General features: G+C 48.2%; 1 protein-coding gene across 5 annotated transcripts in view; it reads right to left on the bottom strand.

Moving 5' to 3' along the window:
* The window catches only part of SHISA6 (shisa family member 6), a 198,837-nt gene that overhangs the window by 20,475 nt on the left and 151,157 nt on the right, over positions 1 to 27,205 (bottom strand). For 4 of the 5 annotated variants that reach the window (XR_008508718.1, XR_008508717.1, XR_008508716.1 and 1 more), the window contains exon 5: positions 5,972 to 6,034. The exons of the other annotated variant lie outside the window; for it this stretch is intronic. Coding sequence is in view for 1 of the 4 variants with exons in the window: in XM_054516860.1 (XP_054372835.1) it covers positions 5,972 to 6,034 (63 nt within the window). In the remaining 3 variants the exon portion in view is untranslated. The remainder of the gene's footprint in view (positions 1 to 5,971; positions 6,035 to 27,205) is intronic. 5 annotated transcript variants of the gene reach the window in all.

The following is a 27,205-nucleotide window of genomic DNA, read 5'->3' as shown; positions in this document are numbered from 1 at the left end:
GAAAAATGCATGCATTTTATGATTGGCTTTTTGCAAATATTAAAATGAATATTATATGTGCTGTGTTAGGAAGTAATGCTGTATTAATTCTCTTAAGTAGCGTGTTAAATATAGTTTTAGGTTATAAAAAAATTTAAAATAGAAACTCTGCTATGTAAGATACTTTTCTTTAAAGAAAGGACTTGCACTGAATCTTTCAGAGAAAAAGAATTTATGGCCCCATTATCAGGAGAAACGAACTTCTTCCCACCTCCAAGGCACTGTTAGGATTCAGAGGAAGAAGCTGACACTGCCCAGACAGAATCCTGTGTTTGAATGGAATTTATGCATCATGTATGAGGTGTAGGAATATGCAACAGGCTGTTGTTTTTAAGGGTTAATCCTTTGTTAATGTGGGTCCTTTTTTGGGCTCCTGCTGCCCAGAAAAAAGTACCTGGACTGTCTGTAACTCTTTTCTCTATTGTCTCATATTGTCCTAATTCAAATTGCCAAAATTATTATTAGTCTAATTGTATTACTATTTTTTATAACCATTTTATTACTATTAAACTTTTAAGATTTTAAAAACAAGTGATTGGCGTTTTCCACAAGGAGGAAGGTGCAGAGGGAAGGGATGCAGCACACAGTGACCCTGGGTGTGACAGTGACAGCCCTGAGTGCTGCCAGCCAGGGGGATCAGCGTGGAAAGGCCCCTGAGCACACGGAGCTTCACTGAATATTGCACCCACAGCTGGGCCGAGAGGAGAAATTCTGAGATTAAAACGAAAGGGAGAAATGGAAACTGCACAGAGCAGTCAGAGCAAAGGATCTGCTCACCCTGGAGGCTGCTGCCCTTGCAGGGGGTGCAGGTGAAACACCTGGCTCTGGCACCAGGGCTGTGCAGAGCTGGGTTTGAGACACTGCAAACTGGGACCTGCCCCCAGCTCTGCCAGGGCCTCGTGGGCAGGGCAGGGAGAGGGATTTTGGAATGGCTGGAATGGTTTGGTTTGGTTTGGTTTGGTTTGGTTTGGTTTGGTTTGGTTTGATTTGATATGGTTTGGTTTGGTTTGGTTTGGTTTGGTTTGGTTTGGTTTGATTTGGTTTGGTGTGGTTTGGTTTGGTGTGGTTTGGTGTGGTTTGGTTTGGTTTGGTGTGGTTTGGTGTGGTTTGGTTTGGTTTGGTTTGGTTTGGTTTGGTGTGGTTTGGTTTGGTTTGGTTTGGTTTGGTTTGATTTGGTTTGGTGTGGTTTGGTTTGGTTTGGTGTGGTTTGGTTTGCTTTGGTTTGGTGTGGTTTGGTTTGGTGTTGTTTGGTTTGGTTTGGTTTGGTTTAGTCTGGTTTGGTTTGGTTTAGTCTGGTTTGGTTTGGTTTGGTGTGGTGTGGTTTGGTTTGGTTTGATGTGGTTTGGTGTGATTTGCTTTGGTTTGGTGTGGTTTGCTTTGGTTTGGTTTGGTTTAGTCTGGTTTGGTTTGGTTTAGTCTGGTTTGCTTTGCTTTAGTTTGGTTTGGTTTGGTTTGGTGTTGTTTGGTTTAGCCTGGTCTGGTCTGGTCTGGTCTGGTTTGCTTAGTTAGCTTAGCTTTGCTTTGCTGTGTTTTGCTTTGCTTTGCTTTGGAAAGGATCAAAAACCCCCTCAATTCCAGCCCTGCCATGGCAGGGACACCAAGCCCTGCCCAGCCTGGCCTTGGGCACTGCCAGGGGCTCCAGAATTAAACCCAGGATTTGGTCTGAGACCTTGGAAAAGGCTCCCAAACTCAGGTGGCAGAAGGGAGAATGTGGATTTGGAGTTTAAAGCAGAGACATGTTAAGCTAAGTAAAGGAAAGTTTAGAGTTTCAGAGTTTAGATATAGGAAAAAAAAGAAAAAAGATTCCAGACAGAGGTAAACAAGGAGTTTAGAATGCAGCACTGTGGGTTTGTGTGCCATAACAAGATTGGCTAAGAAAGCTCACACTGCAGCATGAGTCCATAAGACAAAATATTTAAAGATTGGGTCAAAACCATAAATGTCCTTGTTGTCAGTGTTTTATTGGTCAATAAATCCTTAAAAGGTCCTGTAACTAAGAGTCTTGGGACCTTCTGAGCCATGCTGTGAAGATGTGAGCCAAACTCACCCTTCCTGCCTATGTAAAAGATTAGAAAATAAACCCCATTATCAAAAACAGCTCAGAGGTCCCAAATTCCTCCCAGAATTCCCCCCAGGTGAATTATGACACCTCCCACTGCCATTCCAGCCCTGCCCAAGGTCAGGACACCCAGGTCTGGCTGTTCTCTGGGTTTCATGCTGCACATCTGATTAACTTCTCCTTTCCCCCCATACATTTCTGCTGGGGATAAAGCTAATTTAAACAGCCCTTAATTGTTCTGATTTTGTAAACAGTGTCTTAAACACAATAGACACAAAACTCTCAACAAATTGCTGGAGGAGATGTGACAGAATGGGGAATCATTTTCATATCTTCTGGGATTGCCCCAAATTGAAGCTTCTGGTCTGATGTTAGAAAATTGATGCAAGGATTTTTTCAGCAATATATCCCCCAAAGCCCTATTAGTGTGTGGGAAGGGAGATGCCCTGGATTTCTGAAATGAAGAAAAGAGAAAGAAGCAGGAAAAGAAAAGGATGGAAAAGAAAGAAACGAGAGAAGAGGGGGGAAAAAAGAGGGAATAAAGGGAAGGAAGGAAGGATTCCAGGAAGGAAGGATTCCAGGAGGGAAGGAAGGGAAAACCACACTCCTACATGAGTCCATACAGAGAAAACTGTTAAAAGCCCACACAAGTACAGCTATAAAATGAAATTTGCCTCCATCAGAGCAATCCCAGGCATCATCCATGGAAAAACACTGGGCCAAATTAAAACCTTGAAGTAATTGGCTGCTCATGGTGCTTTACCAAGTATTTTTTGAGATGATTGTCAAATGCAATTAACTGACATAAAAGTCGTGATATGAACTTCCTTCCAACCATATTATTTGGAAATGTGCTTGGTATTTATAAAGATGTAAAAAAAAAAAATGTTTATTAGGTGCTCTTTAGGTTAGGATAATTATATATGCACTAAATATAATGAGATGAAACTTCAGTAGCAGTAAAAAATAAAGCAATAATCTGTACAGAAACTGAGCCCAGGCAGTCAATGTGTATTTCTGTTATAGCTGATGCTCAGTTCTCTTTTGTGCCCCCAGCTCGGTTTTTTCCTTCATATTTTAATGTTTTTATGGGAAAATCATTTTATGTGCTTATTTCGTGTGAAGGCTGAATATCTAAGCAAGATAAATTAATGTATCAAAAGATTTAGCTGCATTTCATATGTAAAACTTGGTTGTGCTTAGAGCCTAATACTTGCTCCCTCCCACTCACATTTTACATACAAATCACTACATTTCCTAAAACTGCTGTACAGTTCTTCATTTGCAGCTCAAATCTGCAGCTGAGGTAGAAATAAAGTCTAGAGTTAAGGAAATCCACATGAAAATTCAGTTTTCAGTGGAATTGGGGTCTAAATGCTGTCACTGAAAGCAGAATTTCAGCTGATGTTTCTAAAGGGCTGTAGGAGCCTCTGGAATGGGACATTTGGTGTCCTGGGGGGGAATTTGGGGCAGGAATAATCCAGCAGCAGGGATTTCTGGCAGGTGTGGGATGCTCAGGGTCACTGTGGTTAATTCAGAGCCCTCAACCACAGCAGAACTGAAATGCTGGGATTGCAGCCCCTGGGCTGGGAGAGTCTGGAACTGAGGAGTCCCAGGAGGGGATGGAAGCTAAAGCTGATCCAGTGCCAGAAAGAAGGAGGAAGAGAAGGATGGAAAAGAAAGAAAAGAGGGAAAAAATGAAGGAATAAAGGGAAGGAGGGAGGGAGGGAGGAAGAGAGGGAAGGAAGGAAGAGAGGGAAGGAAGGAAGGAAGGAAGGAAGGAAGGAAGGAAGGAAGGAAGGAAGGAAGGAAGGAAGGAAGGAAGGAAGGAAGGAAGGAAGGAAGGAAGGAAGGAAGGAAGGAAGGAAGGAAGGAAGGAAGGAAGGAAGGAAGGAAGGAAGGAAGGAAGGAAGGAAGGAAGGAAGGAAGGAAGGAAGGAAGGAAGGAAGGAAGGAAGGAAGGAAGGAAGGAAGGAAGGAAGGAAGGAAGGAAGGAAGGAAGGAAGGAAGGAAGGAAGGAAGGAAGGAAGGAAGGAAGGAAGGAAGGAAGGAAGGAAGGAAGGAAGGAAGGAAGGAAGGAAGGAAGGAAGGAAGGAAGGAAGGAAGGAAGGAAGGAAGGAAGGAAGGAAGGAAGGAAGGAAGGAAGGAAGGAAGGAAGGAAGGAAGGACATGGGCCCCTCCCAGGGGCTCCAAGCCCCATCCAAGCTGGCCTTGGGCACTTCCTGTGACTCAGCTGCCTGTGGTCACTTCTGATCCCGCTGGGAATTGTCCTCCCCAGGATCTCACAATTCCCAGCACTCCTTCCAGCCCTCTGTGCCATCCTGCAAGCTCTTGTGATGTCTCACTTGAAAAGTCCAAATGTATTTTCAGAGTCTCCAAGCAATGGCTCAGCAGCAGCACACACGGATGGAAGGAACAAAAGCAGCCCTGGCCATCTGGATAACTCAGAGAGAGAGAGATGTACCTCTGAATCACACCCTCATTTGTAGTCAGCTCATCCCAGTCCCTCACAACAACCACCACATTATTAAGGCACAGGAAGCACAAGGAATCCAAGACCATCAGTGGATCTGCCTTCAGTTGTTTTGGTCTCTTAAGAACATAAAAAAGCAAAGCATCTGTTAGGAGCAGAGGGAAGTGGGATTGTTTTGTCACATTCCCTGGAGTGCTTGGGTGCAGCGGGACCCTGATGCTGGAGCTGCATTAAAGCTCCTGGGCAGGTCAAGGGCAGCTCAGAACCCAGCAGGGGCTGGATTTTAAGAATGAGTACCAAGACCAAAGAGAAGACAGCACAATTTCAACCCTATTTCTCCATTTTCTTTTTTTTTTTTTTTATTTTCCCTCAGGAAAGTAAAAAAGTAAACAGAATAAGTAGTCAGGAACACTGGAGGCTGTCAGCTCAGGCTCAATAAATACTGCTGTGGCACTGATGAGTTTAAAGCTGACACCATTCCTCCTGGAGTGTTTGCAAGACAGAAAATGAAGCCCTAATAGCACAGGCTTACCATGGAAGCAATGTTTGGGCTGAAGAGATGCCTGCCTCCCCTGGGAAGGAGAAACTCCCAAGGTTTCAGGGGATCTTTCCAAGGGCAATTGTTCTCCCACCCTCCTTAGCAGCAGGGAGGTTTCTGTATGTGAGCACAACTTGCAATAAATCAGCTCCAGAACAGTCAGGACGAGGTTTCAGAATTCAAAACAAACGCCAGGACAAAAAAAGAGTAACAAATACAGAGATTCAGAGCTGCCAGAAGTGACAGAGATGAGATGTACTGGGAGCTTAGAGCAGGAGGAATGGATCCCATTCCAAAGGCACAGGGGACAGGGAGGGACACGGACAGGACCGAGACAAGGAGCAGCAGAAGAGGGGGGAGAGCAGAGGGGACCTGAGGGATCAGTCAGAGCTTGGTCTGGTGGCACAGACACTGGGGAACAGGGTTTGGGTGCCAGGGACTGCATGGAGCCAGGGGATGCCAGGGTTGGGCTGGCTCCAAGGGAAGGGGACTCAGCCCAGGCTCCTCTGCTGCTCAGGGAAACCCAAAGGAGGGGACAGAAGGGCTGGGGGACAGGGCTGAGCAGAGAGAGGCCATGGGGGAAGCAAAGAAACATCTCCAGGCTGGGACAAGTGGGAAACAAAGGAGAATCTTGGAATTCGACACAAGGCTGATCAGCACAGTCAGAAAAGGCTGGGCCATATTTCCCTGTGCACACTACTGAAAATATGGTCCTGTGTTTAATGTCAATGGGAGCCACCAGGCATGCAGCACTGCCAGAGGAATATTTCCATTAACATTAAACACATTTGGCACCAGTAAATGTTACTGGCTGGCAGAGGAAAGTTACAACGTGTGTAATTTTGCTCTTTGCTTTCTCTTACCATGTGTAGGTGTCTGGTTGTCACTGTTTAGTATCAGGTGATTATAATTTTGTTCTTGGTCATCTGAAATTCACAGAAAAAAAAAATCCCTTTAAGAACCAGCTTAGCATTGCCACTGATCTGCAGATGATAATTACAGCTCACAGTATCACAGGAAATCTCAGCATGATTAAAGAAAGGAGAAGGAAATGCTTAAGAAAGCAGAAGATTCTGTTATGCAGTTCACTTAAAATTCCAGATGCAAAGAGAGCACGATAATGGGAATCTGCTCCCCTTCTGCTGAGCCTGCAAATGAGGGCTCTCTGCAAAGGTGAGAATCGTGTCCAGGCAGGAGCACACCCAGCTGTACCCCAGGCTGGGCTGCTCCTGGAGGCTGCTCCAGCTCCATCAGGGCTTTGCAGCTTTGGAGCGTTCAGGATGTGAGCCCCAGGCACCCAAGCCCAGCCTGTCCCACTGTGAGCACAACCACCACCAGCACCAGGTGCTGTGTGGGCACAGAGAGGAGTCACAGGTGTGGCAGGGCAGGGGAGCCATCCATGGCAGAGCCACTGCTGGAACTGGCCCGGGAGAACAGCTCAACCTCCTTCCCCTGCACTGAAATCACCAGATGAGGGACTCCTGAGAAGCCTCCATGGCCCTCAGCCTTCAGCAAGGACTGAGCTCCTTGTCCAGAGCTCCCCAGCCTCAGTGGAGCTGCAGCAGGGCAGGAGGAGAGGAGATCTCTGGGGTCCTTCATGTCCTGCCCTGCTGCTGCAGGGGGTCACTCCAGGGCTGCTCTGCTGTTCCCAAACCTTCCATGACATCTGCTTCCCCCAGAAGTTCTGGGTCGCTTCCTTCCTGCTTTTCAGACCAATTCCTTCTTTCCTGTCTTCCAGGCACAGGAGAAGACATGAAGAGAACCCCCCTTATTCCTGCCCAGCCCTTTATGACCTCAGCTGCTGTGTTCTCCTTTCCCCTTGGGGCTGACACCATCCCTTTGTTGTCTCCCTGCTTTGCCTTGGGTCCCTGCCACGGCAGCCCCCTGTGCTCCCACTGCTCCAGATCCCCCTCAGCCCTGGGATGTGTTTCTGAGAGAGCCCTGAGAGCCCAGGACAGGGTGGAATCTCTGGATTATCCCCAGTCAGCTCCCCTTGCTCACACAAACCTGTGATATTTTTATTTTCCTGATTCGTGTAAAGTCTGTGATCCTTTGTGGTTCCTTACTGCTTTTCCAAGGAACTCTCCAATTGTTCTCCAACACAGAGAAGGCTTTTTAGCATTCCTGCTTCAGCCCAAGGCATCTCATTTTTCTCCATTTAATCAATTTATTTGCAGGCTATTTATCCAATTTGTCAAGAACATTTTAAATTCTAATCCTGTTCTCTAATAGACTTACAGTCATCCAAGGTTCATATCACCTGCAAATTTAATAAGTGAATTCCTTTCCCACCAGGAACAAAGAGACCAAATCCAGAACCACACCAGGGCCACCCTTCCCCTGCTATTTGGTCCCTGCATGGTCACTCAGCCCTCATTAACAACCTGCTTCTCTAATTAATCTCACATTGCTTTGCTAGAAACTGCTGGAACCCTTGCTGAGGTCATGATCCTTGATAGGAGTTATTCCTCCCTGGCTATAAAACACAGGGGGAAAGCAAACAAACAAACCAAAAAAATAAAGTTAAGTTGCCATGGGTTGTTTCTGAGTGTTGGCTGCTTGTTGATCTCTCTCCCTCGCTATGGGGAGTGTCTGGGTGCAATCAGGATTAAAATCAGGGTTTATTTATTCAGGTGACATCAGTCTGGGTATCTTCACCTGCTTCCTGCTCCACCCCGAATTCAGGCACTCCTTCTATCCCAGACAGATGGGAAAATGGGAGGGTTTTAGCCTGGCAGCCAGCACGAGATGAGCAAACCTTGAGAGGAGCTCAGGGACACCCCAAGTGCCCTTCAATAAGAGCCCTACAGGTTTCCCTGGTTGGAATTTTCCTTCACTGTTGGTTGCTTTCAGCAAGGAAAAATTCTGCAGGAAATAATTTTGTGACTTTGTCTCCGTTTCTGCCACTCCATGTGGCCAAATTTCACTTTAATGTGAAAACCTGACCAGAGGATGGGGGACAAGTAAGACACTGGATATTTCTGGAACCGCTGTGACTGTCTGGAGGGATTTACAGAGCTGTGGGATCAGATGGGTTAATTTTCACCTGGTTCCCAGCAATCATGATGGAGATCCCTGCTCACCCCTGGAAGTGTTCAGAGCCACATGGATGTGGCACTTGGGGACCTGGTTCAGTGACCATGGAGGTGCTGCTGGCTTGGTGGCTGGACTGGATGACCCAAAAGGTCTTTGCCAGCCCGAGCAATCCTGCCTGTGACCCCATGGGCTCTGAGGATGGACACTGTATCCTCTCTCCAAATGTTTCTCCAGTGTCCAGCCACCCTTGCAGTGAGGCTGCAGATTTTGCTGATGTTTGGGGGGAATTTTGTGTGTGAGGGTTGGTGCCCTTTGCCCTGGCACCACTGGGACGGGACTGGCTCCACCTTCTCTGCTCACCCCTCAGCTCATCACAGGCACTGAGGAGATCCCCTGAGCCTCCTCCTGCCCAGGCTGAGGAGCCCCAGCTCAGACCCTGCAGCATCCCCTGGCCCTGTGCTGGTCCTGCCCCAGTTCAGGAGCTCTGCTGTACTGGGAGCCTCTCACTGCTCCCAGCACTGCAAATGTTCCCCCCCAGGGCTGCTGATGCCTTAAGATTCATCTTTCCTATTTCCCAGGCTCTGCACTGCACTGGTAAATAACTCTGAACTGCACAGAAAGTGTCAGCAAGGTCTCCTCCCAGCTCAGGCACACAGAACAATCCTTTCCCAGCCCCAGAACCAAGGACACTGCTGCAGCCTCAGCCCCAAAAAGTGCAAACAGCAGGGAATGGAGGAGAGCAACCTGGGAGGGTGGGACTGCATCACCTGGAGCTGGGATTGGGCACTGAACCCCAGCGTGGAAATGGAGCAGAACTCATCAAAGGGTGAAAACTCCTGACTCTGAGTCCATCCTGGGCCCACCTTGGGTGCAGCCCTGCCTGGGCTCTTGCCCTGCCCAAGGTGCATCCTTTGAAGGTTTTTTTAAATAAATTCCCACTTTATTCCTTTAACACTGTCCAGCCCCTTTTTCCTTTCCTTTCCTTTCCTTTCCTTTCCTTTCCTTTCCTTTCCTTTCCTTTCCTTTCCTTTCCTTTCCTTTCCTTTCCTTTCCTTTCCTCAGGTATTTTGAGGCCATTTCTTCACCACCATCACCTGCCCCTGTCAGAACCTGAATTATTGGCATTTTGATGTGGCTGAGCAAACCTGAATGCAGCACTGGGCTTCATTTACCTCTTCTGTAGCCCTTTGTAAACACTTTCTAAGCAATCAAATCCTTTAAAATGACGCCGGAGCCTTCCTACACCTCCTCAGGTTTAACAAGATAATGCTGTTAATTGTGAAGTGCCGGTTAGGCGGGAGCTTATCTATTGTCAGACAAGGATCTGAGTTCAAAGCTATTTACCAGGAAACTCCATTAGGGGAAGAAAGGAGCCACAGGGCTCTGAATTGCCGGGACACAAAAGGAAATTTCTGAGCGCAGCTGGAGGAGCCATCAGATAAAATAACCAGCAGAAAGAGTGAGATGTTGCACTGGGAAAAAGGAAACCAGTGCTCCCCCTCCTTTGCAAACACGTGCACAGGAGGCATGTTCCTTTCCATTTGCAATTTATTATTTTATTTTTATTATTATTTATATTTCTTTTAATATATTTTTATATTTTAAAATATTTGGGTTTATATTTTAATTTTATATATTATATTATTATTTATATTTCCATTTATTATTTATATTTCTTTTAATATATTTTTATATTTAAAAATATTTATTTTTATATTTTATTCTTTATATATTTTATATACTGTTATTATTTATGTTTCAAATTATTATTTCTATTTCTTTTTATATATTTTATATTTAAAAATATTTATTTTTATATATTATATTATTATTTATGTTTCCATTTATTATTTCTATTTCTTTTATTAAACAGCCTCTATCCACAAGTGTTCTCGCTTTTTGCCTTCCAATTCTCCCCTTCATCCCAGGACTGAGTTCCCAGCTGGGTTAAACCACAATCACCACCTGAATTATCAGCACCCAGGTGCAAAACTCTGGGTAGCTGTTACAGAACACTCTAAACAGCCCCCAAAGAGTTCCCATGCACTTCCTACCTAGAAAAAAATCTCCTTTTATCACTGATTTAACCTTTCCTTTGCTACTTGGTTTTCGACTTCTCCAGAGCCTATTTTTTTTCTCAGTCTCAAGGATTTCATATGGGAATATTACCAATAAAAACTTGATTTATTGTGTTCTATAATAGAAAAAAAAAAAATCAAGTGTCAGAATATGAAAAGGAAATGCTGTATTTTCCAGCCTCTCTTTCCTAATAAGATTCCTTATGAAATCTGCAAAGCAGGGATATTTTTAATATATGCCGGCTGCATTACAGATACACCTGTAAGTGTGATACAGATATATGATCATTCTGACAGTCATGCTGTACTTTGCATTCGTTTTAAGGAATTTATTAAAGCACTTGGAGCTGCTCTGAAATCTGTAGTTAACAGGAGAAAAGAATGGCCTGAAAAGGAAAAAAAAGGGGGGAAAAAGAAACAAAAGGGGGAAAAAAGGAAAGAAAAGGGGGGGGGAAGGAGAAAAAAAAGGGAAAAAGGGGGGAAAAAAAGGGGGGAAAGGGGGAGGAAGGGGGAAAAAAGAAAGAAATGGGGGGAAAAGAATAAAAGGGGGGAAGGGGAAGAAGGGGAAAAAAGGGGGCAAAAAAGAAAAAAAAGGGGGAAAAAAGTGGGCAAAAAAGGGGAAAAAAGAGGGGGGAAAAGGGGGAAAGAAGGAAAAAAAAAAAAGGCCTGAAGAGGAAGCATCAGCCTACGAAGGGAGCCAGGGCAGGGGTGGAATCCTCGTTCCTGAAGGGATTTACAGAGGGGTGGATGCAGCATTTGGGGCCGTGGGTTCGTGAGTGGACGCTTTGAAGCCTTTTCCCACCTTCACGATTCCATGCAAAACAATTCTTTGCCTCTTGCCCCTCCGCTCTTGTCACCAGAGCTGCTGAGACTGCAGGGCAGGGTGGAGCCTGCTGTGCTGGTGACAAGAAACCCGCTGGATGCCCTCGCCAATGGAGAGAGAAAATCCCTAAATCCCCACATTTCCAGGGCTGAACTCCCCCGTGGGACCCAGGGGAGCGCAGAGCCCCAGGGCAGGGAGGAAAGGAGCCCAAAACTGGGAAAATGGAAATACTTCCAGCAGCAAGCTCCTCGTTCATCACCCTCCGTCGCTTTCTGGCCACTGTTTGTATTCCAGAGGGGAAGCCTGGAGCAATTGTCCTGCAGCTGCTCCGTGGTCACAGAGCTGGGAAGGGGAGCAGCTTTTCCCAGCCCTTTTCCGGGGATTTTGGGCAGTGAGAGTGGCCAAGATCAGCCCAGGGATGGGGGAACAGAGCCCCAAAGCCCTCCTGAGTTGGGTCTGCCCAGGCAGGGCTCAGAGTGATGAGCCCAGGAATATCCAGCCTAATAAATCATCAATCCCAGCTGCCGTTCCTGCGCAGGGTCCAACAGCCCATTTTTACCCTCCTGTGCTGTGAATGTCCTGCTTGCAGAGGGTTCTGCACCTGCCTGGCGCTGCCCGAGCACGCTGACCCCCCAAAATTGTTCTGAGCAAGGGGCGAAGGAGCCAAAGCCGGGAGCTGAGCGCTGGTGGAGCCGGCGGGGCAGGATCAGAGGGGCTGGAAATGCCACATGAAAGGTTGGCCCCAAAGCCTCCGTTTATCCTCATTATGTCAGGTTTTTGTTCTACCATGCCAACCTATTTTCCAGCAGTAATCCTGTGATTCATTCATTGAACAGGATGCTCAGGGACTAAGGCAGCTATTCAGGAGTTACTTTAATCCTCATTAAGCGGTGAATGGCCCTGTTCTCCAGGATCCCACGCCATCCAAAGCCTGCGCTGATTACAGAGCTGTTATTTTCCATGTCGGCTTTTCCTCCCCACCATCGCAGCCTCCCGTGGGATCCTCAGGCTGTACCTGAGCCCAGGTGTGCCCACACCTGCCAGCCTTTATTCCTTTGGAGGAGCAGCCCTGGAAAACTCGGGGCAGATTCTATTTCGTATCACACGGGGGATCTTTTTAATGGGATTTTGGGAGCACAAATCAGCTGCTAATTAATCACGGGCCTTTTGTGTCCAGCCCCTGGTGTACCTGGGGGGAGGATGATGAAGGCAGGTGGGATCACGATGCCAGGAGGGGGACTGGAAATGCTCCCCCAGCCCTGCTCAGCCCCAGGTTTGTCTCTCACCACCCCAGCCAAGGTGGGCAGGGCACAACCTCGGGGTGAGGGCACCTGAAGGAGCAGGGATTCCACCTGCAAAACATCCAGTGAGCACCTGAAAGCTGTTGGCATATTTTATGAAAACCCTTTCACCAGGATTTTTCCCCTGAGAAGATGAGAATTCTCAGAAAAGAAATGTAAACAATGATGATCAGATATGGCTGTGGGATGTGGTCTGGAGATGGTTCACCAGCAGGTGCATCTTTGTTTGGTTTCAGGTGAATTGTTTTTAATTAATGGCCAATCCCAGCCAGGCTCTCCGAGTCTGTCACGAGATTTTATTATCATTCCTTTATAGCCTTCTGATGTCTCCTTTCTCTTTCTTTAGTGTAAGAATAGAATGTGATATAATATAATATAATATAATATAATATAATATAATATAATATAATATATTATAATATAATATAATATAATATAATATAATATAATATAATATAATATAATATAATATAATATAATATAATATAATATCAGCCTTCTGAAACACAGAGTCAAGGTTCTCATCTCTTCCCTTGTCCTGGGAGCCCTCAAACACCACCACAATCTGTGTGAGTGAACATTGCACTGCACACTTCAGCTCAGTCCTCTGCTGCCTTTTCACCCCTTGTTTTCCCAGCTTGGGGTGTGTTTATTCCTTATTTTAAGGCTATGTGAGATGAAGGCTTAAATGAAATCTAATAAATCAAGCAGGAGGTGAATCACAGAATCACAGAGTGTCCTGAGCTGGGAGGGACCAACAGGAATCATCAAATCCAGTGCCTGGCCCTGCCCAGACCCCAGGAATCCCATCCTGGGCATCCCTGGCAGCACTGGAGCTGCCAGAGCACTCCTGGACTCTCAGGACCATGCCCAGCACCCTCAGGGGGAAGAACCTTTCCCAAAATCCACCCTAACCCTGCTCTGACACAGCTCCACAAGGTGTAGCTGCAGGTAGAAAAACACTTGGCTGCAATGAGCGCGGAAGTTCTGGAGGTTACGGCTGAGAAAAATAAATTAAAAAATTTAAAAATCATCAAGGCTCAGCGAGCTGTGATGTGGAAAAGGATCCTTCTCCCTGAAATATCTGAGTGAAACAGGAGTGTGAGTGAGCAGGATGTTCTCATGCAACAGGGCTTGGGTTCACTCACCAAAATCTGTCTGCTGCGTTGGGAGGCTGCACAAATCACACACTCATTCACAGGATTCTCCTCCTCCCACACAGCCCCGGGATCCAGGCTGGAACATGGGAACCAGGCCCACTCATCCCTACACACCAACACTGCCTCCCTCCCTGCAGCTCCTCCCGTGCCAACGCCAACTGCAGGGAGAGCCTGGCACCAGGGCACGGCAGCTCCTGCTTCCAGGCAGCTACAGCCAAACAGGGCACGTGCACAAAAACAAAGGCACGAGAGAAACGTTTCCCCATCTTTGTGGGAGCCCAGCACATCCCTCTGGATGTCCTGAGTGCCCAAACCCTGCCAGGGGACTCAGAGACCCTGGCACAGAGCCCAGAGCACCTGGGGGTTTGATTATGACCTGTGCAGCAAATTACCAACCTTGGATGAAGATCTGCAAGCCATGACAAATTAAATAGAATGATAGTGAAGTTATCACAGGGTGGAAAAGTAGATTTTGGGGTTTTTAGAATGGGGGTTCAGGGGGCAAGATGGAGGGATCTGGGCATGTCCAGCCTTTCTCCTTCTTCTTCTTGGCCTCCATCTTCTGCTGTGATGGTGGCACTTTGGGATTGGTTTAGAGTAGAAGCTCACAGTCTAACACAGGTGATAGCAATTGGAAAGTAATTGTAAATATTGTACAGGTAGTTTTTAGAATAAAGACATAACACTGCCCAGGGGCAGGCACAGTGCCTCTGTCTGTCCTCCTGCATGGACCTGGGCAGGACAGGAGAAAGAATTTTATAGATAAGGAACAATGAACAACCTTGAGACCGAGAAATGAAGAGCCCTGACTCCTTCTTCAAGCACCAGGCTGGGAAAAGAGACTTTCCAGCTTTTCTCGGGGTCACTGTGACAAGTTAGAGATCCCAACACATCTTGGCTTGGAAGTGATGTTTTTAAAATCAGCAGCACCATGGGGAGATAAAGGTCATGGAGAGCTCCAAATCCTCCCTCTCTCTAAGGAAGCTGATGCCTTTGGAGCACCTTTGGACAGGCTGTTGGCTTGAAAAATGAATGTTTTTACTCCTCATGGGCAGTGATGGTGAGGTGTGTCCAAAGGCAGCTTTTCCTGCTGGCTGAGCAGCTGGAGGCTCTGGAAAAGGGACATTTCCTTCATGGGGATCCCCCCCAGGAATGGCTCTGCCCCCCAGAGCAGCAGCCACGGTGCCCTCAGCCAGGTGGGAACCTCTGAACTCACCTGGAGCAGGAGTTCAGCATCCCTCTGTGGCATTCCCTGCTTTATTTGCTCTGATTTTCATTGCTTTCACCCCTTGCTGCCCTTCCTCACACATTCCGGAATAAATCAGGAGAAAAAAACCCAACAAACTGGTGAAATTACTAGAAGGAATCCAGATGAAGAGAAAGAAGCAGAACTTTCTGTCAGGGAGAGGAAGTTCTGCAGAGCCCAGGGCACAAACCTGGAGTGCCTGGGATCCCCCTCCGTGCCTGAGAACTTCCCACTGCCTTGGAAACACAAATTGGATAAATATGGCCTGGTTTCCTCAAAAACCCAGCAGCTGAGCAGAAAGCATGACTAACAGCAGCCAGCAGAGCACAACAGCAGCTGGGGGAGCAGCAACCTTTGGAAACACGTCCAGAATGGGAAAAAACAGGGGAAACATATGGTCAGGAGAAAGCAGCCGTGTCCTTTAAAAAGGGCATTGCTGGAGATGGAGCTGATCTGAGGAGGTATAAATAGGCTGGGTGTCTAAAGCAGGATTAGTTCAGTGCAATCTTTGGTGGAACACAGCCAGCTCTTGCACATTCTGAGTGCTGAGATAATTATGCAAATACCTTTGGAAGTAACACACGGTCCCTGCTAACCCCATGGTGCTGGCAGAGAGGAGAAGGGGAGGGAACACAAAGTCCTGCTCTGGTTCTCCCTCTCCCACCAAGTGTAAGGAGGAAAAGTTGAGGATGAAATCCCTGTGAGAAGGATTTTTGCTCTGGTTCTCCCTCTCCCACCAAGTGTAAGGAGGAAAAGTTGAGGATGCAATCCCTGTGAGAAGGATTTTTGCTCCGGTTTTCCCTCTTCCACAAAGCGTAAAGAGAAAAAGCTGAGGATGAAATCCCTGTGAGAAGGATTTTTGCTCTGGTTTTCCCTCTCCCACCATGTGTAAAGAGAAAAAGCTGAGGATGAAATCCCTGTGAGAAGGGCTCTCCAGGGAGTCCTGGGACCTCAAATCCAGGTGGAGAGCAGGAATCCAACCCTGGTCACTGCTTTTCCTCAGGAAACACCAGGGCCTGGCTGTCCCATCCTCCTCCACAGACTGAAAAGGAACAGGAATCAGCAGAGAACCAAAGCCCTTGCCTGCTGCCCTCCAAGCATAATCACAGTCTATAATAATATGATAAAAGATTGGTTCCATGTGAATTGTTTTTAATTAATGACCAATCCCAGTCCAGCTGTGTCAGACTCTGGTCAGTCACAGTTTTTTTATTACTCATTCTTGTTTAGCCTTCTGATGTCTCCTTTCTCTTTCTTTAGTGTAGTTTTAGTATTTAATTTTAATATAATTATAATATATAATATGATATAATATGATATAATGTAATATAATGTAATGTAATATATAATATAATATAATGTAAAATAATGTAATATATAATGTAATGTAATATAATGTAATGTAATGTAATATAATGTAATGTAATGTAATGTAATGTAATATATAATATAATGTGATAATATATAATATAATATAATATAATATAATATAATATAATATAATATAATATAATATAATATAATATAATATAATATAATATAATATAATATAATATAATATAATATAATATAATATAATATAATATAATATAATATAATATAATATAATATCAGCCTTCTGAGGACTTGGAGTCAATTCTCATCTCTCGTCCTGGGGACCCTCACAGCCCCACCACACCCAGAGCCCAGCAGGGCTCTCCCAGCCCCAGCACTGATAACTCTGAGCTGTTGCAAGCAGTTCCACGATGCAGATAAATAGACTGAGGTCCTTAACTGCTTTTAAATCACTCTAGAGCCATAGAAATTCACTTGCTCCTCATCTGTCACCAAGGCATGGCCAGCCAGGAGGTGTCTGGGCAGGGAAGCAAAGACTTTCTCTCGATGTGACACAGCAAGGAGCGCCTGTGAGGGGCCAGCAGGGAGGATGTGAGGGTTTGAAATGAATTCCACCCTTCTGCTGATTTGTTTTCCCTGGATGGAGGCTCCTTTGCATGCCTGTCAACTGCTAAACGTGGCTTTGGGCCAGTGCTTTCAGGACAATTAAGACGCAGATGCGATCTAACACCGATCAGAGCCTTATCTTCAGGCAGATAAAGAAGTCACCAGCACTAATCAAGCCCTTAAAATGAGCCATGGCTTTATTGAGGCACAAAGAAAGTGGCTCCGTGTTAGGGAAGGAGGGAGAGCTCTATTTAAACCCTAATCCTATCAGCAATTAAGCAGATGGTTAACTTTAAGCGTCTGCTTAAGTCCAACTGCAGTCACGTTAAAGAGTGGCATTCAAAATAGCGATTCTATAAAAGATCTGTGTGTGGCAGTGTCAAAATCTTGAATTTAACAAGAATTCCCTGCTCTCTTCTGGCAGTGCTTCAATTCCAGCAAAGGGAGAAGGTGGCACAGACTTTCTGCAGGAGACATCACAGAATCCTGGGAGGGTTTGGGTTGGGAGGGACCCTAAACCCACCCAGTGCCACCCCTGCCATAGCAGGGACACCTTCCCTGTCCCAGGTGCTCCCAGTCCTGTCCAGCCTGGCCTTGGGCACTGCCAGCGATCCAGGGATGGGCACCCTGTGCCAGGGCCTGCCCACCCTCACAGGGAACATTTCCTGATTCCCAAAATCCCATCCAGCCCTGCCAGGGAACAATTCCTGATTCCCAAAATCCCATCCAGCCCTGCCAGGGAACATTTCCTGATTCCCAAAATCCCATCCAGCCCTGCCAGGGAACAATTCCTGATTCCCAATATCCCATCCAGCCCTGCCAGGGAACAATTCCTCATTCCCAATATCCCATCCAGCCCTGCCAGGGAACAATTCCTAATTCCCAATATCCCATCCAGCCCTGCCCTCTTTGAGTTTGAAGCCATTCCCTGGGTCCTGAGCCTCCATCCCTTGTCCAGAGCCTCTCCCCATCTTTTTTTTTTGAGCCCTTTTCAGGCACTGGGAGGCCACAACAAAACCATCCCAGCGCCTTCTCCTCTCCAGGCTGCACAATTCCCCTTTTCTCAGCCTTCCCAAGATGTCCTAACTCTGAGCACCAGCACATCCCTGGTGTCAGGATGTCTGATAGCAGTGCATATGAAGCACAAATTCTTGGAGGTTTTATACATTCATACTATTTATAAATAAATATTTAATTAAAAAAAAACAAATAAAACAACATTTTCCATACGTTGTGATTAAAATTTTTCTGTTTGGCCTACTGAAATTACAAACAACTCTTTTTAAAAAAAATAATTTTAGTTTTTTATGTCTGTAGGCCTCAGAGCAACTCAGTTATTGGGAATGCTGGATTACTGCTAAAGGGAAAAAAATACAGTTTAAAGTCCAGGTATTCCAGGAAAGCTGCCTTGATTCCAAATTGCTTGGCACAGTCAACATCTCTGAATAATGAGTCTGTCCCAGGTGGCAATAAGTTACAGTATTCATCATTGTTTAGGTCTGCTCAAACAGGTCTGATGTGGGGAAATTGTGTAAAATCCACTGCAGTAACGCCTTTAAAAACATCAGCAGTGGTTGTGGGACCCTGGTGTCCCTTTGCATGGAAGATGAGCATCCCCTGGATGCCCAATTGTCCCAGTTTCAGAGACGAAAATACAAATCCCACCTAAAAGATGTGAGAGATGCTGTGTGCCACTTACCCTGTGAGGGCCAGGGACTGCCAGCAGTGGGGCTGGGTGGGCTCTCCCTGGGCTGGGTGCTGGGAGGCCCTGCTGGCTCCTTCCCTCTCTCCAGCCCTGTCACTGTGGGACACGAAACAACACGAGCACAGGCCGCTGCTCTCAAGGTGAAAAAAGGGAAGTTCATTTTCTGACTCTGACATTTATAGTTCTCCAAAAGTGACCGTGGATTGGAGGGTGGCAGTGCCACCTGTCCAATGACACTGGACAAACCAACAGCCCAACCAATTTCTCTTCTTCCATAAAAGAATGCAAAACAAGGAGTTATTTACAGGAAGTGCGTGAGAAAGTTCGTTACAAGAATGTCAACATCAGAAGGCTTAGAAAATCTCAATAAATCAGAGCGACACAGACCCATCTCCTGCTGCTCCACAACCGAATGAACTGGGGCACTGAGCAGCCAAAGCTCCCCCACATTCTGGCTGCTCCAAAGTGGTGCCAAGGGGCAGGAAGGCACTGCTGAGTCTGCACGTGCTGCTGCAGCTCTGAAACCCCCAGGCTCAGGAAAATGAGGCTGCACAGATGGCTGGGAGCTGAATCAGCTCACCAAGAGCCCAACAGATACACCTGGTGTCGTTTGCTGTCATAAAAACCACATTTCAGCTGGGCTGGGCTCTGCACACAGCAGGTGGTTGGTTTGTGGTGCCAAACATCCCAGTCCAGCTGCAGAGCACTGACCCTTCCAGGCTCCACAGCTCCAGGGGTGGCATGGACAGAAAAACCCTTAGAAGGAGAGCACAGCAGTGAGCACTGGGATGGAAGTGGAAAATCAGCAGAAAATCAGCAGAAAATCAGGGGCTGCCCCAGATCTGGGCCAACATCTGGGGCAGGGAGAGGATCTGGGCTCCAAGTGGAGGTGGAGGAATCCGAGGAAGAAGTGAGGAGAAATGACCCCAAGGAAGAGCCCTGGGTATGGATGACTTGGCAAAAGGAGCCACCAAAGGCAGCTTGGGGTGTGTTCAACGTTTCCCCTCGTCCACCCAGAGCCGCAGAATTCACCTGCAAACCTGCAGGGCTGGGGCAGCTCCCTGTGCTGCTCTCTCAGGTGATTCTCCCACTCTCAAATTTCTCACCTGGCCAAACCCCAGCTGTGCTGGCCCTCTGGAGCCCACACCCAGCTCTGCTCTGGGGTTGTGGGAGGGTTTCTGCCATTTCTGCCTGCTCTCCTCGCCGTTCTTCCCTCTCCTGTCAGCCAGCAGGAGTGAGTGCCTATCACAGGAGCCCGTGGCTCTGGTTTGGCAAGGCCCCAGGGATCTGTGATTCCAGAGGCTCTCTCTGTTTCCAGCAGGAGCTCGGCACTTTCCCCAGTGGATGTGTTAGATGCTTGCCATGGTAAATTTAAATTTCCTTTTGCTGGGAATTCAGCTCCAAGGAAAACAGGGTTAAAGAATGCTTTTACCAGCTTAGTGCACATCCAAAGCACAGGGACTGGAATGAAACACCTGCTCCAGGTGTGGGGAGCAGGAGCTCTTGGAGCCGCTGATCTTCCCTCCTCTCTCAGCACAGCTAAACCCAGCTGCTGGTAGACAACAATTAAAAAAAAAAAAAACCAGCCTACATCCTATTTATGTGTTTCCAGCTCAATCACCATGGCTTTATTTAGGATATTTAAGGCTGAAATTCAAGTTTTTCACCTTCTCTGTTGATTAACCTGGAGGACTGGCCAGGAAGTCCAAGCTGGAGATGTGACACTGAGCTGCCAGCTCCTGATCAGAGGGCAATCCATGCTGCAAAGGGAATGCAGCCAGGGAAAAGGTCAGGAGCAGGCTCTGCCAGGACCCCACAAACAGCTGTGGGATGGTCTCTGACCCCACCCAGCTCTGGGGGTTCCAGCCGTTGGTTTCTCTGGCCTGGATTGAAGGCACTTGAGACAGGATTTCATGTTGGGACTCAGGTGTTTATTATTTCTTACCAGTGAGACAGCCTCCCTCGATCCTGGGAGCCCTGTGAACACCATCACATCGCCTGCCCTCCCAGGCCTGCTGACCCAGCTCAGGTTGGCTCCAAAGCCCTGGTGCAGGCACCAGCCCCAGTCCCTGGGCAGCACCCCCAGCACGATCCTGCCCATTAACCCTGCACAAACAAACAATCGTTCATAACGTCAGGGAAAATATCCTCACCCATAATCACTGATTAGAAATGTTTGCTCATGGCTGGGTATTTATAGCCTGCAAGAGGTAAATGTCACCCTCATTGCCTGCCTTCATGGCAGATATTGTTTAATTAGCAGCCTCTGGGCTGCTGCTCCTTGGAATGGGAGATTAGTTCTGCTTTGTCTGCCCTTCCCTCTGCTCTCCCTCTGCTGTGCAGGGCTGGGAGCTTGTTGGGAGCTGGATCCTCCCCACACTCATGGACACACATGCAGGGTGCTGCTCTGGGCTGCCACATCCAGAGGGAATCAGGCTGGAGAGGGGCTGGGAGCACAAACCCTGTGAGGAGCCACTGAGGGAGCTGGGGGTGCTCAGCCTGGAGCAAAGGAGACTCAGGGCTGCCCCCATCACTCTCACAGCTCCTGAAAGGTGCCTGTGCTCAGCTGGGGCTGGGCTCTGTCTCCAGCAGCACTGACACAACCAGAGCACACAGCCCCGAGCTGCACCAAGGGAAATACAGGTTGGATAGCAGGGAAAAGTGTTTTACAGAAAGGGTGATGAAGTTCTGGAATGGCTGCCCAGGGAGGTGGTGGAGTCCCCGTCCCTGGGTGTGTTTAACAAAGCCTGGATGTGGCACTGGGGGCCAGGGTTTGGTTGAGGGGTTGGGGATGGGTTGGACTCAATGAACTTGAAGGTCTCTTCCAGCCCAGTGATTCTGGGATCCTGTGAATACTGTGATCCCATTAATCCTGTGATTCTGTGATTCTGTGATTCTGTGATTCTGTGATCCTGTGAATACTGTGATCCCAATAATTCTGTGAATTCTGTGATTCTGTGAATTCTGTGAATTCTGTGATTCTGTGCCCTGCCCCAGGATGTCTCTCACAGAACATCCCTCACCCCGTGCTGTGGTTTTTGCCTCATCTCCTGAGCTCCTCAGGCTGCTCAGTGCTGTCCTTCCAAAGGCAGGCAGGAGGGTGGAGCAGGTGAAAAGAGCAGCAGGTTCCTGCTGATAGAAACATCTCCAGCTTCCCAAACCTGTGCTGGACTTACAGGGAGGTGTTTCCTTAAGAAAGTCCAGCCTAAGACATCTGAGATTGGTGGTTAGAGCAGACCAGAGAGCAGAATGAGCTGGAGCAACCCCTGATCACAGGAGACCAGTTATGAGCTGTGCCCTGCAGCCCCAGGCCAGGGGAGGGATTAAGGGGGCTGAGGGAGCCAGAGACAAAAATCCCAGGAACCTGAGCTCCTCACACACCCAGAGTGTGGCAGCACCTTCAGGGGTGGGCGGCAGGAGCACAGACACCCCAGGGCAATCTCAGTTTGATCAGGGCCCAGGCAGCGCTGCCCTCTGCTCTCCGCCCTGAGTGGGATCAGCCCTGAACAGGACATGCTGAGGAGCCTTGTTTTCCAGCATCCCAGCCTTGCTGCCCTTGATGTTTGTTGAACACACTCAGAGGCACTCCAGTCCCCCAGCAGGCTGTGATTATCTCATCTCTGCAGACAGGGAGTTGGTACATGCTCTGACAAACCAAGCAGGGAGCAGCAATCTGCCAGCAGCAGCCTCACTGTGCTTCCCTCCCTGCCAGGGCTCTCCTGTGTGGGAGCCCAGCACATCCCTCTGGCTGTCCTGGAGTGCCCAAACCCTGCCAGGGGGCTCAGAGACCCTGGCACGGAGCCCAGAACACCTCTGGGTTTGATTATGACCCGTGCAGCAAATTACCAACCTTGGATGGAGATTAGCAAGCCATGACAAATTAAATAGAATGATAGTGAAGTTATCACAGGGTGGAAAAGTAGATTTTGGGGTTTTCAGAATGGGGGTTCAGGGGGCAAGATGGAGGGATCTGGGCATGTCCAGCCTTTCTCCTTCTTCTTCTTGGCCTCCATCTTCTGCTGTGATGGTGGCACTTTTGGATTGGTTTAGAGTAGAAGCTCACTGTCTAACACAGGTGATAGCAATTGGGAAGTGATTGTAAACATTGTACAGGTAGTTTTTAGAATAAAGACATAACCCTGCCCAGGGGCAGGCACAGTGCCTGGAACTGTCCTGCTGGATGGACCTGGGCAGGGCAGGAGAAAGAATTTTATAGATAAGAAACAATGAACAACCTTGAGACCGAGAAATGAAGAGCCCTGACTCCTTCTTCAAGTGTCAGGCTGGGAAAAGAGACTTTTAACAATCTCGGGGTCACAGCGACCCAAAAAAACCCCAAGACTCCTGGTGCTGCTGGATGTGCTCTACAAAAGCTCCACCACATCCAGGAGCTGCTCAAACCCTCCGGGTGTCTGAGCCAGCCAAACTCGCTGCTCCCTCCTGCTCCTCCTCACAAAGTCCTGTCCCTGGGGCAGCACCTGCAGGTCCTGGAAGGGCACAGGGTGTGGCAGTGACTGATGGGGGGCTCATGGGCTCTGTCAGCACCAGGACAGGAGTGGCCTGAGCTGGGCACTGAGGACACCATCCCTGCTGCTGGCACAGCGGTTGGCAGGGTGAGGGGGATGCCCTAAGATTTCAGCTTTTGTGTTTTTCAGATCCTGCACTGCGTTAGTGCACAGCTCTGAGCTCCATATAGAAGGTGATTAAGCTCCCTTCACATTTTGGTCAGACTAAACAATCCTTCCAGGCCTGAGAAGCAAGGACACCCTGTGCCCGAGGCCCAGAAAAGTATTAACAAAAGTGAACAAAATAAAAGTATTAACAAAAGTGAACAAAACAAAAGTATTAACAAAAGTAAATTGGGGGGAGAAAACTGGGGGAGCTTCATTACCTGAAGCTGTAATAGGACAATAAACTCCTTGCAAATAGACCAAAGTTAAATCTGTCTGAAAAACTCACAACCATCATCAGCTTTGGGTGTAACCCCCTTGGGAGGGTTCTGTGTGCCCTTAATGTACCTGAAGGCCCTTCATTAAATATTATATATTCAAAAATATAATATTTGAACTTGGTCAGGTTTCCAAGCCTGGTTCCAGGCACCAGGAGCACACCTATGCTGCAGCTGTGCTTTGGTGGCTGCAGGCTGGGAAGCAGCTCAAGCTGTGCAGGGGAAGAGGCAAAGCACCACAGAGGTCCCAGCTCCAAATGATGCTTTGGTTTTTACCTTTCCTATTTCCCAGGCTCTGCACTGCACTGGTAAATAACTCTGAACTGCACAGAAAGTGTCAGCAAGGTCTCCTCCCAGCTCAGGCACACAGAACAATCCTTTCCCAGCCCCAGAACCAAGGACACCGCTGCAGCCTCAGCCCCAAAAAGTGCAAACAGCAGGGAATGGAGGAGAGCAACCTGGGAGGGTGGGACTGCATCACCTGGAGCTGGGATTGGGCACTGAACCCCAGCGTGGAAATGGAGCAGAACTCATCAAAGGGTGAAAACTCCTGACTCTGAGTCCATCCTGGGCCCACCTTGGGTGCAGCCCTGCCTGGGCTCTTGCACTGCCCAAGGTGCATCCTTTGAAGGTTTTTTTTTTAATAAATCCCCATTTTATTCCTTTACCTCTGCCCAGCCTCTGCTCCAGGAGCCTCTCCAGGCATCAGGAGCCACAGGGAGCCCTCGAGTGCTCTGGCCCTGAGCACAGGATGCCACTTCTCTCTCTCTCTCTGAGTAGAAAACAGTTGCCTTGTGTGTTTTCAACATCCTCTATTAACTGCCATCACATTTTATCGCTCCTCTGGCAATATCCAGCAACACCTCTATAATTTATTGTCATTAGTTTATTCTCAGCCCTCACAGAGGTCACAGCATGGGGGGAGAGGAGAACTTCATCCATTTCACCACTGAACGTGCTGCAATAATGGCTTTTCAAACAGCTGATGGGAGAGAGATATGAAAAGATAATGAATAATGGGGAATAAAGGAGCTGACCTTTTTCTAACGAGAGGCTCTTTCAGCATGGTGACACTTGGAATTTGGGTGAAACGAACCCTGGCTCCTGGGGCTGTGCTTTCTGACACCTCTGATGCAGACACCTGCCTCAGGGCCGGGCTGCTCACAGTGCCTGTGCAGGCTGGGGAGCTCTTCTGGCAGAGAATTGAACCCTAAAACGCCTCTTTCACTCTGGGGGCCCTGAGGAGAGCCTCAGGGGCTGTCCTGGATGGAGGCACCTGCAGGTGCCACTGTCCTCAGCACCTGCTCCTTGAGGCTCCTGAGAAATGCAGCTCCTGCCCCTGGGGAGGAGCAGCCCCAGCCTTGGGAATGGCCATTTATTGTTGGCATTTATTGCCTGGATCTCCTTTCCAAGCATAAATTGGGTTTCATTTAGGCACTAATAGGGATAGGGGAGTTCCCTCTGCCATACCTGCCCAGCCCAAATGCCTGAGGGGAGTGGCAGCTCCAGAGTCCCTTAAGGGATCCCAGAACTCGTGTGGTGGTGCCACAGCTGGGGTGACTGTGAGCCTGTTTGGAGCAGCCCCAGGAAATGGGGGGACTGTGACACTGTGACACCCCACAGCTGAATGACTGTGAGCCTGTTTGGAGCAGCCCCAGGAAATGGGGGGACTGTGACACTGTGACACCCCACAGCTGAATGACTGTGAGCCTGTTTGGAGCAGCCCCAGGAAATGGGGGGACTGTGACACTGTGACACCCCACAGCTGAATGACTGTGAGCCTGTTTGGAGCAGCCCCAGGAAATGGGGGGACTGTGACACTGTGACACCCCACAGCTGAATGACTGTGAGCCTGTTTGCAGCAGCCCCAGGAAATGGGGGGACTGTGACACTGTGACACCCCACAGCTGGGGACACTGTGAGCCTGTTTGGAGCAGCCCCAGGAAATGGGGGGACTGTGACACCCCACAGATGAATGACTGTGAGCCTGTTTGGAGCAGTCCCAGGAAATGGGGGGACTGTGACACCCCACAGATGAATGACTGTGAGCCTGTTTGGAGCAGCCCCAGGAAATGGGGGGACTGTGACACCCCACAGCTGAATGACTGTGAGCCTGTTTGCAGCAGTCACAGCTGCCCAGCTGTTGGAACCCAGGACATGGCTCTGGCTGCCCTGGGGGACTCCAGACCCTGCCAGGGGGCTCAGAGACCTTGGTACTGAGTCAAAACCACCTGTGGGTTTGATTTTAACCCATGGAAACAATTCCCAGCTTTGTGTGAGGATTTACAAGCCACAAGAGTTTGAGTAGAGTGATAGTGAATTTATCACAGGCTGAAAATGTAGAATTTTGGGGTTTTAGAATGGGGGGTCAAGAGGCAAGATGGAGGAATCTGGGCATATCCAGCCTTTCTCCTTCTTCTTCTTGTCCTCCATCTTCTGCTGGGATGGTGACACTTCTGGGTTGGTTTAGAGTAGAGACAGACTGTCTAACATAGGTGATGGGTATTGGGAAATTATTGTAAATAAAGTACACATAGTTTTTAGTATAAAAACCCAACACCACCCCAAGGGCAGGGACTGTGCCACAACCCAACCTGCTGGACAGATCTCAGCAGGTCAGAGAAAGAATGGAACAGATCAGAGAAAATAAACAACCTTGAAAAGCAGAACCGAGGAATCCCAACTTCTCTGAGAGCACAGGGCTGGGAAAATAAAACCTTTTCAATATCTCAGGAGCCTTTCCAACAACAACAAACCTGACACCCAGCGTGCCAGCAAATGCCCCTGGGAGGAGCTTCTTGCCCTGCAGGATGTCCCCTGTGAGTCCCAGAAGGGAGCACAGCCCCGGAGCCCTTCCCTTGCTGGGACAGCCCCTCTGCCCCATCCCCTGCCCTGCTGTGCAGGGGGACAGTGGGGCTGGAGCCTGAACGAGCAGCTCAGCTCGCTGCAAGCCTGGAAATGGCTTTTGAAGGCAGAAGTAATTAAAGCTCTAAGTGGGGAATAGGCTGGGATGAAGCAGGGCTTTATCCAGAGGGAGATTGTGGCAGGCTAATCTGATATCTCTCCCTGATAAGGTAATGGAGTCTTTAGACAAAGGGAACATGCTCGATAGCATCTCTGGGGGCTGGGAGGGAGCATTCGACACGCTGCCACATCGGGGACTCATTAGCGCTGCCGAGGAAAACGGGGATTACAGGACACTTAAAAGGGGAGGGAGGAGCTGAGTAAAGACAAGGCAGGAAAGATCTCGTGGTAAAGGGAACAGTCAGGCTGGGAGGAGTTGCCAGAGCTCCTAAAGGGAGCCCCTAAGGCCAATATTGTTCAGTATTCCTATGAAAAAATCTTAATAAAAGTACATAATGTGCTGATAACTCAGGGCTGGGGAGCACTGTAAGGAAACCCAGCCCAAACCTGGCTCTCGGGGCAAACAGCCCTGAGGGCTAGAGAAATTCAAACTGGAAGAAATGTACTTCCAAAGCAAGTCAGAGCAGAACCTGGGTGCAGAGGTGACCCAGGAGCCTCTCTGTGTCCGGTTCCTTCCTTGGCTGGAACAACTCGTGGCTGCTTTGGAGATTTCCTGAGCGATTTTTACTTTGGCTCATTGTTTCTCACCTCAGGGTTAAGCTTTGTGAACTCCACCATTCATGAGATTTTTTTTTTCCCCTTAATGAGCTCCCTGTAGATATTTTCAAATTTATCAGCAAGTTAATTAGTTCTGTAAATCAGGATAGCCCACAGTTTTCATTTCCATGCAGTGAGCACTAAAACTCCTGGACTTTCGTTCAGGATTGACAAGCACGAGAGCACTGACTCCACTTTCAGCACAAACAGCTCCAGATCCAAAGGGTGGAGGGGGGAA

The sequence above is a fragment of the Molothrus ater genome, chromosome 19 (assembly GCF_012460135.2).
Source record: "Molothrus ater isolate BHLD 08-10-18 breed brown headed cowbird chromosome 19, BPBGC_Mater_1.1, whole genome shotgun sequence".
Lineage (NCBI taxonomy): Eukaryota > Metazoa > Chordata > Aves > Passeriformes > Icteridae > Molothrus > Molothrus ater.
The sequence above is the reverse complement of the archived record's forward strand: the minus strand, read 5'-3'. Positions and strand labels throughout refer to the sequence as shown.